Raw genomic sequence first — 14,990 nt, 5'->3', positions numbered from 1 at the left:
AATACTGAGAATGCACTGCCATTAAAAAGTGTGACTGTATCAGTTTTATGGATGTTGACAAGAGCTCAGTGACACAATTAACCAGCATTTTCTTATAACTTAAAAGCTACATTATTTTAACTATTCATTGAACCCTGGTGTTCTTTTGATTTTGTTTACCAAGCATTATGAAGGTCTTTCTGTAAACAGAAACTGATATAATGCAGTGATATAAAATTCAACAGATGTGCATTTACGTTAGATTTTAAATTTTTTTTTTGCTTTGAACACATCTTTTTATACAATGTTTGTGTCCAAGTCAGCCCAATTCAAGTCTCTGTGTGTTCAGTCTTCAGTACGGAAGGGTGTCCTGCCAAGTATGCTTGAGGAGATCTTGAAGACGAGGATCATGGTGAAACAGTCCATGAAGGTGTACAAAAATGACAAAGCTCTATTACGCCTGCTGGATGCCAGGCAGCTTGGCCTTAAACTTATTGCTAATGTCACGTTTGGTTACACTTCTGCCAACTTCTCAGGGCGTATGCCCAGCGTTGAGGTGGGTACTGAAATTTGCATCCCAGAAATTATGTAATTGTTATGATGGGAAAATAAATAGCCTTATCACATTTGCAAAATTTTAGATGTAAAATTTGGTTTTGGCAGTAGGTTTTTTTTGTCTGCTTAATTAAATTTTACAGACTGAGCACTAGTTTGGCAACTTGTTATTAGTAAATGGTGTTCGCTAATCTAAAGTCTAGCAAATTTGGGTTTTTGAATACTTGTATATGATAAATTATTTTAGGTTTACCCTTATTGTTTGACTGGAAGGGCCAGTCTTTATTAATTGGTTTGCAGCAGTGTTGTATGTACAGTTTGCTAATGACCAAATACATAATTGAAAACTACTTATTTTCTTTAAGACCCACCTAATGCAGGTTGTCTGTATAATTACTGTGTATATTCTGTCTTTGTCCTAATATACCAGTTAGGTGACAGCATTGTGCACAAGGCCCGAGAGACTTTGGAGAGAGCCATAAAGATGGTCAATGACACAGAGAAGTGGGGAGCACGTGTTGTCTATGGCGATACAGACAGGTAAAGAAATAAAAACTGTCTAAATTCATTTCATTGTAGATGTGATGTTGCTAACCAAGCAAGTGTGTTCAATTTTTTTTCAATTTTCTCCATTTTGAGACTTCTTTTTTATATGATAGGTAAGCATTATAATATTGCTAGGTGAATTAGCCAATTACAGTGCTGCTGAGGCATTGCCTCCTTTGAAACATTTCCATTGTTGTGATGGGCCAGATGCAGTTCAGTTTTAAATTGATTGATTGATTGATTGATTGATTGATTGATTGATTTTTCTGAAATTCCTGCTCTGTCCTAGTATGTGAGACTGTTCCCTAAAAACTCACGTTAATATAACACAGTTTTCATAAATAAGCAAATACTATTTACTATACATTTGTTATTTTGTTGTGTAGTTGTTTTGTATTTAGTGTTAACAGACAAATTGCTTGTAAGTAGAAATTATGCTGTCTCTGATCTGTCCATTTCTCTTTTCTAGTATGTTTGTGCTGTTGAAAGGAGCAACCAAGGAACAGGCATTTAAGATTGGTAATGAAATTGCAGAGGCGGTCACTGCTACCAACCCTAAACCTATCAAACTGAAGTTTGAGAAGGTTTGTAAAGTGGTTTGTGTGTATAAGTGTACTTTGGTTTTGATTTGAAGGGAAGATCTCATATGATTGTTATTCCAATTTTGTTATTTCTCTGCGTTCTTGTCTGTTTGGGTAGGTCTACCTCCCATGTGTGTTACAGACAAAGAAGCGTTATGTTGGATACATGTATGAAAGCTTGGATCAGAAAAACCCAGTCTTTGACGCCAAAGGCATTGAAACTGTACGTCGTGATGGTTGCCCTGCTGTTGCCAAGGTAACTAGCATTCCAATATTATTATTTTCTTTTTGCCCAATCCCTTGATAAAGTTTTGCTCCACTTGTCATTCACATTGCAGTTGTAATGCTGTGTTTCTCAGCCAGGGGGCAGTTGAGTTTAATGAATAAAATTCTATTATGTTAGATTTTGGAGCGATCACTGAAGCTGCTTTTTGAGTCACGTGACATCAGCCAGGTGAAGCAGTATGTGCAGCGGCAGTGTGTGAAGGTGTTAGAGGCCAAAGCCAGCATGCAGGACCTCATTTTTGCCAAAGAGTACCGTGGCAGTGGATCGTACCGACCAGGGGCCTGTGTCCCTGCTCTGGAACTCACCAGGTGAATAAGTATATGTGTTTAAAAAGGTTTTTTCATTCACCAGCAATGTAGGCAGAACAAGAGTTTAGTTTACCTTTGCCTATCAACAAACAGGGAAAATATTAGGGTTAATTTGTAAGGGCCTGACAATGGAGGGGGTTTCAATCAAATGTACATTAGTGAAATCACATCATACACATGCCTATAATTTAAAAAAAAAACATTCAAACATGAACCTTGTGAAATTTCACAAGATTTGCTTTATCATTTGTTCCACTTACGATTTATGCGTGGTTGTTCTCAAAAATGTGATCAGTAGCAGTTACAATATCATGATTATGGGTAAATAAGAAAAAGACATCAAATTAGGCTACATTTATTTTAGTAGGCTATTAAATATTTCAACATATCAGATACAACTTTGTAGATTTTAGTAGAAAAGCCTAACTGCTTCATTTTGGCTTAGGCCTATATTTGTATACTTTTCTGATTTGCATTTCCATACTGCTCTGTTACTTCTACTAAACGTTAATTAAAACTAATACTAAACTATGAAAAAAAACAATAAAAATGTCTTCACAAAATAAAAACTAAACTAAAACTAACAAAAATGATGTCCATCTGTTTTGAACTTGCCGCTTCCTAGCAATAGATTTTTTATTGAAGCTTTACTTTCAAATACTCAGATGAACTTTTATTTTAGTGGCAAGAAGCCATGTAATGCACATCCAGCAGGTTATTGCAGAATAGCCCTTCACTTTTATATAACACCCAATAAGCCTGTCAGGCTTCATTCTGCGATAGCAACCTGCTGGATGTACATTATCATGGTTTTTGCTTTTATGTAAAGGATAAAGTTTAAAGTATTCAAAGATAAATCCTATATAAATGAAATATTTGCACAATTTACTTGGGTACTTTACTTGGGTACTACAGGATATTTACTGGAATTGAAATAATCATTTGTCAATAATTATTGTCACACCTGTTTATGATATGGTCATGGACTTCAAAAAAAATTTTTTTTTTTTTAAAACAAAATAGAACCCTAATGCAAAAAAAGAGAAAAGGAGAAAAATCCAAACTTTGTTTTTTTACCTTTAAGTACATTACTTTGGTGAAGAAAAAAAACAACAACAACTTGAAATCATGTGTCCCACAATTATTGGCACCCCTGATGTTAATACTTTGTACAACCCCCTTTTGCCAACAAGACAGCACTTAATCTCCTCCTATAACATTTCACAAGATTAGAGAACAGAGAGAGAGGGATCTTTAACCATTCCTTTTTGCACAATCTTTCTAGATCATCCAGTGTCCTGGGTCCTCTCTTATGTACTCTTCTCTTTAGCTTGCCCCACAGATTTTCAATTGGGTTGAGGTCTGGGGACTGAGATAGCCATGGGAGGACCTTGAGTTTGTGACTGCTGAACCATTTTTGTGTAGATTTTGCCACATGTTTTGCCATGGTGGACATGAGGTGCTTTTCGACATACTCATCTTTTGTTTTAAGCCAGACCCAAAAATCTCTATCTTAATCTCATCTGACCAAAGCACACAATCCAAGTTGAAGTCCCAGTACCGCTTAGTAAACTCCAGACGTTTACGTTTGTGAGTGTTGGTGAGAAAAGTCTTTTTACTTTTATGCCTTCCAAACAGCTTGTTGGCATGTTGAGAGCGTCTGATGGTTGTTATGGAGACTTTGTGACCCTAAAATGCCACTCTTTGATGAAATTCTGTGACAGTGAGCTTAGGAAATTTTTGTACTTCTCTTACCATCATCCTCACTATGTGTTGTCGGAAGATAAACTTGGGACCTCTTCCAGCCTCATTTGTCACTGTTCCAGTTGTTTTAAAATTCTTAATGATTCCTCTGACTGTAGATATGGGCAAGTTAAGGCAACTGGCTATTTTCTTGTAGCCATTGCCTAACCTATAAAGGTCGACACACATCTGGCTTACTTGATTGGTGTGTTCTCTTGTCTTTGCCATGTTGACAAGTGGGTAAGGGAATTAGGCCTCTGTGTCACGTCATATTTATACCCCAGGAAAAGTTCCAACATAAAAAAAAAAAAAAAAATATATATATATATATATATATATATATATATATATATATATATATATATATATATATATATATATATATATATATATTTTTATTTATTTATTTATTTATTTATTTATATTTAATTAAAAAATTTAGGAGCAATTGTTAGGGGTGCCAATAATTGTGTATGTGAGGAAAAATTATATCAGAGAAAAGTGTAATTGGAATTGAACAGATGATCCAATCTAAATGTATATAATTACTCATGGAATATTGTTACTATTCCTAATGTTTTGAATATATGATTGAATGTATCACTTTTTGAACATTTCCATCATAGATAGATAGACCTTGATAATTTTGGTTACTGTAATTGTGAAATGAAATTGAATCTCAACAGTACACAACATGAGTAGATCCCCTCTGAACATAGATGTATTACTGTTTATCACTCTTAACATTCATGGAAAGAAGAACGTATTATATTAATTATTATTAAAGCGTATAATTAGTAAAAAGTATAGAAAATGTCACCCCATCTGTAAAAAAAAAAAATAATAATAATAATAATTGGGCAATTTTGCTTAAATGAAGGGTTGCAAAAATTAATACTCTTTTGCAAATTCAACCATTCATTCATCCATTGTGTAACGTTCTAGAATGTAATATATATCCCAAACTTGTCCATAACAAATGCTTATCTGACTTTTCTTGGCATTGAGTTGTATAAGTTCAGACTGTCATATCTATTCTCTTTAACTTGTATAAGAGTCACTCTCCTGTTGAAAACGTGTGTAATAACACAGGGAGTGAGGAGAGGGTACCATCCTCTTTTCAATTACACATTTAGGTTGGTATAAGTGTCTCTTAGTCATTGTGCTGATTTGTACGAAAATACAAGAAGCTTCATTCTTTACTAAAATTTACTGAGATTAATAAGTTAATACGTTTTCTTTCTTTTTGTTTGGCTAAATGATGAAATAAACAATTGGTTCACCTATACTGCTTCCTTCAGTTTTACGGTGCTTTATTGGAATGACCAGTGTTTTTACATTTGTATTGCCAAAGCACGTACAGGTGCTGGTCATATATTTATAATATTACCAAAAAGTTGATTTATTTCACCAATTCCATTCAAAAAGTAAAACTTGTATATTATATTATATTCATTCATTACACTCTGATTCATTACAGACTGATATTTCAAATGTTTATTTCTTCTAATTCTGATGATTATAACTGACAACTACTGAAAATCCCAAATTCAATATCTCAGAAAATTAGAATATTACTTAAGACCAATACAAAGAAAGACATTTTAGAAATCTTGGCCAACTGAAAAGTATGAACATGGAAAGCATGAGCATGTACAGCAATCAATACACCTTTTGCCTGAATTACTGAAGCAATGCAGCGTGGCATGAAGTCAAATGGTCTGTGGCACTGCTTAGGTTTTATGAGAGCCCAGGTAGCACTGATAGTGGCCTTCAGCACTTCTGCATTGTTGGGTCTGGCAAATCGCATCTTCCTCTTCACAATACCCCATAGATATTCTCTATGGTTAAGGACAGACCAGTAGATGACATGGCACCCCAAACCATCACTGACTGTGGAAACTTTACACTGGACCTCAAGCAATGTGGATTCTGTGCCTGTCCTCTCTTCCTCCAGACTCTGGGACCCTGATTTCCAAAAGAAATGAAAAATTTACTTGTCAGAGAACATAACTCTGGACCAATGAGCAGCAGTCCAGTCCTTTTTGTCTTTTGCCCAGGCGAGACGCTTCTGACGCTGTCTGTTGTTTAAGAGTGTCTTGACACAAGGAATGTGACAGCTAAAACCCATGTCTTGCATACATCTGTGTGTAGTTGTTCTTGAAACACTGACTCCAGCTGCAGTCCACTTTGTAAATCTCCTCCCACATTTTTTAATGGGTTTTGTTTCACAATCCTCTCCAGGGTACAAATATCCCTATTGCTTGGTCATAGAGCTCTGTGAACAGCAAGCCTCTTTTGCAATGACCTTTTGTGTCTTGCCCTCCTTGTGCAAGGTGTCAATGGTTCTTTTGGACAACTGTCAAGTCTGCAGTCTTCGCCATGATTGTGTAGCCTACATAACTAGACTGATAGATCATTTAAAGGCCTTTGCAGGTGTTTTGAGCTAATTAGCTGATTAGAGTGTGGCACCAGGTGTCTTCAATATTGAACCTTTTCACAATATTGTAATTTTCAGACATGCTGAATTTAGGGTTTTCATTAGTTGTCAGTTATAATCATCAAAATCACAAGAAATAAACATTTGAAATATCAGTCTGTGTGTAATGAATGAATATAATATAATATACAAGTTTCGCTTTTTGAATTGAAATAGTGAAATCAACTTTTTGATGATATTCTAATTATATGACCAGCACCTGTGAGCTTTTAAAGCATTGCAGTAGAACCAACCAAGCGAAAAGCTCATTTTTAGCCTTGACTAGAATTCAATTGGCCTGTGCTGTAGTCACTCTGTAAAAGCAGGTAAAGCCACTAAGAAACTCAAATGCATCGTATCACAATGACAGCACAAATCAAATAAAAGGCATCAAATGCCTTGAATCACATTAATTTGCTTTTACAATAGTCATGTGTAAAAGGAATTTAGCGAGATATTATTGGAGGGGTAAATTAATTAATTTACATTCACACTGCCCTAGACACACACACATTACATAATCCAGGGAAACTTGCAGAAAAATGACAGTGTGCGCCCTGTAGCTAATTAATGCAGATAAGCAGGACTGTCTTACTGTACCTTAGGCTGCTGCCTAGCAACACACCCATTAACAAATGCTGAAATTACATTTGAGCCATAGTATTCTGCCTTCTGTGAATATTGCTGTAGTTTATTTTTGATTGCAGGCTGAATCTAAATGCTTTAAAATTACATTAAAATTAGATTTTTCTTTTATTTTTTTTAATAAATTTTTTTTGGCTCTTTCTCTCAGGCGTATGATGGCATATGATCGACGTTTAGAGCCACGCGTGGGTGAGCGTGTACCGTATGTTATTGTGTACGGGATGCCAGGAGTATCTCTCATACAGCTGGTTAGACGTCCTGTGGAAGTACTGCAGGACCCCAGTCTGCGCCTCAATGCAACCTACTACATCACCAAGCAGATCTTGCCACCGCTTGCACGAATTTTCAGCCTAATTGGAGTAGATGTGTTCCACTGGTACCAGGAGTTGCCGAGGGTTAGTGGTTTGACATTTTGTCTTTTAGCATATGCAAAATATAAACAAGCTTGAAATTGAAATATCATTCACCTTAAATATATGTATCTACAACTAGTACTTGTTCCTTTGTTTCTGAATTATACTACCTAGTATTCACATAAAGGCACCATCTGATGATAAGCAGGACTGCAAATGTGTAATGTTTTACATATGAAGTTGACATTTGACAATTGACAGGTATTTTATATATATAAAAGTATTTTAATATGCAGAGACAACTGCAAGTAAACCAGTAAATTAAATTTAATCATATAGTTAATTCAGCATATACAAATTGGAGAAGGCATTTTAACATTCAAAATGGTGTGCTACCTTTTAAAAAGCACAGTCAAATTAAATGTAAATTTTTAGTATTATTCACTGCATAGGTACAGAAGGCATGGAGCTCTGCGAATGGAGGAGGGGAGGAGAGCACAAGAAAAGGTACCATCTCTCAGTACTTTACAACGCTGCATTGCCCGGTTTGTGATGAGCTGACACAGCTCGGAGTATGTGAAGGTTGTCGGGCTGAACCACAACGTGTTGCTGTCCACCTACACCAAGACTTGCGGCTTTGGGAAAGCCAGCAAGAACAGCTCCTAAAGGTGAGAGGTTGTGTTGTCTTAGTCTTGCCATATGCCATAAAATGCCATGGTTTGTTCAATGATCATTTGATTGCATCATTCCAATACAGTCTTATTAGCAACCTGTGTATGTTTGCTTGAAGAGAACAAACATACATTTGCGTATAAATGTTTAGCTGAAATGAGCTACAGGAAAGTAAATAAATGGACTGTAATAAAATAAAATAAACTTTTGCAGAGTTTTGAAGAAATTAAAATTAGAAAAACAAGCTGGGGTATTAAAGTGGATAGTATATGATCCAGATTGTCGAACCAGCTAGGTTAGATGAAAGATTCAGACAATGGGTCTGAAGAGGAATTACATCTTACTCACATCTAATGGAAATTTACTGAGTTTACAGGCAAGAGTTTGTCAGACACATTTGGATTCGAAAAGCATGATGTTATAAATGCTTGCAAATTATGGATTACTTTAATAAAAATGTTAAATGTTTGATAAAGAGTGATGAAAACCTGATCACAATATTCATCAATGCAGGTGATAATAAGAGGCTGGTATTGAAATTATATGGACATATACGAAACAGTAAAAAAACATTTGTCAAACTGTCTAAAACAAAAATGGGAGAAATAATCACTCTTATATAACACAGGATGACTGGGTAAATATGTGTTGCACAGGCAAACACAACAAACTCAAGATCTTTGTTCAGTTGGAAGTTGAATTGTATATAAATTTTTTCCATCCAAAATCTTGCAGTGGTACGCACAGATGAACAGAGTTTGGCCTTTGTTGGAAATGTGGAACCTCAATGACTAATCGTTTTCATATTTTCTCAATGTATTTAAACATACAATCTTGATATGAAGTGGCACCTGAAATTAGAAAGATATCAGGAGAGGAGTTGGATTTTTCATTTATTACGCTGTAGCCATAACATGTAAGTTTCAGGTTGATCCTCCAACAAAGAAGCAGTGATTGGGAATTGTACATGAAATATACTGTTTGTAGAGACTTACAGTTGCTGTTGGACTTCATTTTGAAAAAATCTGTTTAAGTATTTATATAAATGGATTATGTACACAAACCATTGAGGAAAAGTGTAATACTTTGCTTCAAAGAATGTATGGAAACACCTAAGACAACCTTTTGTTCCTTGTTCTCAATAAAGAAAAAAATACATTTAAAAAAAAAAAATAACAAAAATTTTATCTTTTGTTGTAATTTGATTGACAGGTATGTAGAAGTTGCAGTGGGAGTGCAGAGCGCCAGGTGCCATGCAGCTCGCTGGACTGTCCTATCCTCTACAAATTATCTCGTGTTAATAGGAATCTTTCCCGAGGACCATATCTTCGCCAGCTGCTGCAACAGTTCTGATAGTCCAGAATTGTGTCCTCCTTCATTTTATTCTGGTGCTAAATATTGTGCCATTCAGCACAATTTCTGTGTACAATATAAAAGGTGCTTTTTTTTCCCTGTGTCCTTGGAGAGTTTCCATCTTATACGGTTTGATTTTGTGTGGTACTGCAGTACAGTGGGACTAAAGAGGCCTTAAATACAGAAAAGAGGAAGATGATTTTGATGCACTGTGTTTGAATTTGCTTAGTAGTTGTCTTTAGTGTTGATTAAATTAAATTAAAAGGTTTAAATGGTTAATCCCCCAACCCCCAGATCTGTCTGTTGTAAATAATCCTTGCATATGATTATTCAAAATTCTGTCTATGAACACTGATTAAAAAAATTACGTTTTTTCGCATATGTCCTGGGAAGTTTTATGTCTGTCTATTCTCTACAAAGGCAAGTCTAAGGACAAGCAAGTCAATATCAGCCTTGTCTTTGACTTCTGCAATATGTTTAATAAGTATATATTGTCTGTGTGCATAATTGTCCTTTTAAAATACTTTTCTAATGCTTTATCTATTCTAAACCAGACATCATGTTACCGACTTATGCTACCTACCAGAGCTACATAACCTGTGTTTTTGTAAACATGTAAATAATTTTCTGGTGCTTTGTTTTTTAAACAACATTTGTGGGTGGAGATTTAATATTGATATAATAAAATTCAGTGTATTTAACAAATGTTTGTTTTAGTTAAAATGATAATTTTTACATAATTTTTACAGTGTAAGCTTCACAGAACTGTATTGGAACACTGTATTTAAACAATGTTTTTCAGCCTTTTTGTGTGTTCAATGACCCATAGAAGTGAGTTATAAGTTGCTACATTAATTTGAGTTTTTACTACTGACTTTGAAAAATACAAAAAAAAGATACCTACACAGAAGACCTTCAGTGTTACTTTATCTCTGCTTCAGAGTGTATCACACTCAAAATCGTGTTAAGTGCTGATTGTACATTAGAGATGAACCCCTGCTATTAACAAGCAGAATTACTTAAGAAAAAAGAAATAAGAACTACTGCCACTCAGCCACAACGTTAGATAAAATCAGATTAAATAAATCTTCTCAGCAGAGCAGGATTAAACAACTGTACAAACAGCATCACAGTTGATGTTTTATTTCTTTAAATCAGTGTTTACTTCAGTTGGGCTCTTGACCCTTTTAGAACTTTTTAATAACTTGCAATTGCTATATTGTTTCGCTGCAAACACTGTCCATATTGTTGAATCAGAAGCTTGATGTAATAGATTGCAGATTCTGCTTATAAAGAAAAAAGTTTACTGAATGAAATTAATGCAATAAAGGAGAAATAAAATGTAACAAATAAACATGGCACTGAATGCTTCCATGATGAGGCATTTCTGGTCAAGCTTTTAGACATGAACCCTTTGATTCTTAATAGTGGTGCCGTTAATTATTCATGCTGCAGTGCATGATGAGTTTTTACTATGGTGTTACCAAGCATGAAGAATTTAGTCACCATTGTGATTCTGCTTCTTGATGTCTGTGTGTGTCTGTATGGTGCAGACGTTCATTTATTTGAATTTGTGATAACTGTTGTGCGATGCTGTTTATGTAGTTGTTTAATCCTGCTCTGCTGAGAGCTTTTATTTCAGTTGATTTTAGTATATATGCACACACACACACACACATAAACATATACATATGTTGAATGAGACCCAATACAAATAAGATCAAGATCATGATTAGCAGGGCAGGGAGGAAATCACAAAATTTAAACCACAATGTGTTAATATTTATTAATTAACAATCTTTCAGTATTATTTGAAAAATGAAAATAAATATTCTGTTAACATAAAAGATAAAGACAGCCTTGTGAATTGTGCTGGTTAACATTGTGCAAAATACTTTAATATATGGTCAATTAAACAATAACAAATAAGCAAATCTGAGGCAAATAAGATAAGAGATCCAACATCCTAATATACATAGGTGTCCAATAATTAGGCTGATCTGAAATAACAGGACAATTCTCAATTAAATGTACAATGTGCTAATCACACTTCTTTAGAATAATCTTGTACAGTGGTGAGCAGGAACAGGCTTGGTGTGAGTTATGTTGATTTATGTAATGGACTTCAAACCTGCAGTTGGTATTTAGAAAGTACCAAATCAACTAGTTCATGTGATCTTTTCATCCAAGAAAAAAAGCAGCCACTTCTCAGTTCCTGGATAAGAGCTAAAGTCTGAGACTTCTTTTATGTAGTGCAACATATTAGTCTTTCTTCTCCCTGTTTAGAGATAGTTTGCGTCTGGGAGAGTCTGTGGAAAAGGGCAATGTGTGAGATAGAGACGCCAGGGCTGTAAGGTCTCTCGAGGGTGCTGGCAATGAAGCAGTCACTGATTGGGCAGCAAGTGCACTGGCTGCAACATCAGGTGGCACTGAGGCTTTAGAGGGAGAGCTCAATAGGCTGGCATCATCCATCTCGATCACCTCAAAGTCTGCATCATTCCACTGGTCAGCTTCACTTTCATTTTCCTGCTCCTCTTCTTCCTCCGCATTGTCCAGCAGTGCTTGCCGGTACTCACTATCATCAGAATCCTTGGTGCGTTTCCCAGGGTTTTTCGCAAGGTGGCGTCCCCTCCTGGTGACGCTAATTTGTACAAGACAGGGAACAAGATCAAGTAAAAGTGGATGTGCCGAGTGCCAGGTACATCAGCAACGGCTGATTCTGTACCTGCCCCAGTAACAAGCCCAAGAGAGCTGGCAGAACCATTTCTCCAAGAGCTGCACCCACCACAAACACCGCTGCTGACCGCCCTGTCACAGTCGTGTACTGTTCAACCCATGAAATTCCACTAGGAAAAGTTGTAGACATAGAGACACCATATATAGCAGTGCATGCCCAGAGCATAGGGGAATTTCTGCTAAAAAGACAAAGCAGAAGCGCAGAAACTGTGGTGCCCACTAGACTCAGTAGGATCAGGATGCCTGGGTGCAGACAAGCCGCAAAACATATGGCCAGACCACGACCAGCCGCAAATGTTCCCCAGAAGAGTGAATTCAGTCCTGCTGCCTGAACAGGGTTCATTTTAACATAGTCCTTGCCAAAGGTATATATAAAGGAACCGTACGCCACCTCACTTCCAACATAGAAAAAAAAGAACAAGGACAGCAGGAATATGAGTATGTTATGGTGTTTGGAGCACAGCTGCTTTCCTGTAGCTGTTTTTGCCCTATTCGAGTTGGGGGAACTGCAAGAGTACAAGCAAAAAAAGATGAGCGACACCAATAAAACAAAAGCGCCAATCACAATGTAGGCCCACATGGATGTTGAAGTGGTGCTCTTTAGATAAGAAGATGGCAAGATGGCATTGAAGGTCTTGGACGCATGACCAGACGTGTAAGTGGAGACATTGTTGGAACTGTGGCCAAAGAGCAACTTGGCTATGATTGGAGATGCAAAGGCCCCAGCCGCAAAGCTGAAATGTAGAGCCTGCAGGTGAGGTCCAGCTTGTTCTCCCCATGTATTAAGTATGAGAACATTACCACCTGTTGACAACCAGAAACTCAATTACAGTAGACCTATCACTTTTTTATTTTTCTATTAATTAAATAATAACTACAGCACCTTGTCTACACCCGGCATCTTACCTGTATCTAAAACTCCCATTGACACCCCCACACCAGACATCAAAATAGTAAGCAGCCATGCCTTGTTACAGAAAGGAGTACCAGACATCCCAAATGCTGTGATTAACAAAGAGAAGCCTGCAGATATAAATCAACTGTGAGTAACGAATCATACTTTATATCACATGTGTATCCAAAAAAATAATAAACATGCCAATACAAAACAAAGGTAACATACTCCAATGTACTACTAGCAAATGTCATGTAACTTCCATGCATTTTAAAGTTTCTAAAATATTACAGCTAAATAAATCTACAAATCTGTGGGGTCCTAACACAAAACAAAAACCATGAGACATGGCTCGTCTGATAATCATTAAACTCATACAAGATAGCTTCTACAAGAGTAACAGGGTTTGTTTTTTGTTTTTGTTTTTTTGAGTAATCTGGTTTTCTGTAGTCTTTTGTTTATTTTGCCCTTTCTGTTCGTTTTCTTTCTCTTATTGATGAATTTAAATAGTTTACCCCAAAATAAAGGTTAATCAGGTTATTCTCCAAACCTGCAACCTTTACAGTCTGTATTGTTAACTGTTAGACCAACTCCTATAATCAGTTATAACACACTTTCACAAGTAAATGATTTACAAAAGTTAAATATTAAATGACTCTTTCAATTAATACAAAGTCCATTTCTCAATGGAGTTTCTGGACCTTACCCAAAAGTAGATGGGGATTCACACAGTCAAACAGGATCCCTCTAACAGGAACCTCCAATATATCCTGACGAACGACCCACAAATATATAAGATAAATTACTGATGTTTTTGTTGACATTGGCAGCCAGGTCTTCAAAAGTAGGCCCCAATACAGAGATGGCCATTCCCTATAAATATAAATTCCCATATAAACAAATATAAAAATATGCAATAGTTATTGTTCAAACAATAATTTGAAATTATAAATAATATCGTTTTTAAAAAATAAATAAAAAAGTACAGAATCTGCTCATAAATCATGATTCCTGCTGTGATTAGACCTATATTTGCTATAAATAGATCTTGACATTTTAAATGCAAGTAATTTGAATTAATTTCGGCAGTTTTTCTACATCGCACATACTATGTTACATACTCGGCACATATGGTAACCAAGCAGTATCATGCCGAAATATTACGGAATTACCCTGAATTCATAGTACCACAGTACCCAGGCCACAATGAACCCGTCAGCCCTGTTACACCACTGCTAACTTGTCTGGCATCTTCTTTTATGTAAATAATCCTGTTTCACTAGGATACAGCAAAGCGACCAGGAAATTAACAATAACAGTCATTTTACGTCTATTTCAGCAGTCTTTACTATGAAAATTTCAGGCTTTCTACAGAAACAGGACACTACCTACATAGATTAAATATCAAAACGTAAGGTTTTAAGGCTTCAAATCACAGGTTTTACGTGTTTTGTTTATTTTTGCAACAATCAAACCGAACATGCAAGACCTACCAGACCAAGAAACGATGCGCAAAGCGCTAGACTGACTAGCCATCGCCAGCATGCCCCAGGATTACCAACTACATCAACCTGATCAGTCCCCGGATTCAGTATCCCTTTGCTCCCCTTCAGAGCGCTTTTCAGTCCTTTTTTCACTTCTTTACGTTTGTCGAAAACAGTTTCCTCTTCCTGCTCGTCGTGGTCAATGCCCTCTTCCATCTTAGCGAAACGAACGTGCTTTTTCTTCGGCACCGCTTCAGCGGAGGGCATTGCAGCACGATTGTCGCGCTCTTGTGTACGGAAAGCTGTCAACGTTTCCGTTAGTTTATGGTCAACCTAAAATGATCCACATTTGCCCTATTCTTGCCTATTACCGTA

At 36.2% G+C, this 14,990-nt stretch overlaps 2 protein-coding genes across 2 annotated transcripts in view; one reads left to right on the top strand and one right to left on the bottom strand.

The window, feature by feature from the left end:
• rev3l (REV3 like, DNA directed polymerase zeta catalytic subunit) overlaps positions 1-10,405 on the top strand; it is a 61,487-nt gene extending 51,082 nt beyond the window's left edge. Inside the window, 8 exon segments of the mRNA XM_043218727.1 lie at positions 329-535; positions 965-1,074; positions 1,550-1,664; positions 1,780-1,917; positions 2,065-2,255; positions 7,271-7,517; positions 7,928-8,143; positions 9,360-10,405. Coding sequence (XP_043074662.1) covers positions 329-535; positions 965-1,074; positions 1,550-1,664; positions 1,780-1,917; positions 2,065-2,255; positions 7,271-7,517; positions 7,928-8,143; positions 9,360-9,500 — 1,365 coding nt within the window. The 3' untranslated portion in view covers positions 9,501-10,405.
• Positions 10,406-11,260: 855 nt separating this feature from the next.
• Positions 11,261-14,990, bottom strand: LOC122324359 (sodium-dependent glucose transporter 1-like). Its single transcript, XM_043218725.1, is given in 7 exon segments — positions 11,261-12,095; positions 12,098-12,171; positions 12,174-13,040; positions 13,143-13,259; positions 13,838-13,884; positions 13,886-14,004; positions 14,625-14,990. Coding segments are annotated over 7 exon segments (1,815 nt in total). The 5' UTR covers positions 14,883-14,990; the 3' UTR covers positions 11,261-11,762.

The sequence above is a fragment of the Puntigrus tetrazona genome, chromosome 20 (genome assembly GCF_018831695.1).
Source record: "Puntigrus tetrazona isolate hp1 chromosome 20, ASM1883169v1, whole genome shotgun sequence".
Taxonomy (NCBI): Eukaryota; Metazoa; Chordata; class Actinopteri; order Cypriniformes; family Cyprinidae; genus Puntigrus; species Puntigrus tetrazona.
This window is presented reverse-complemented; position numbering and strand designations above follow the sequence as displayed.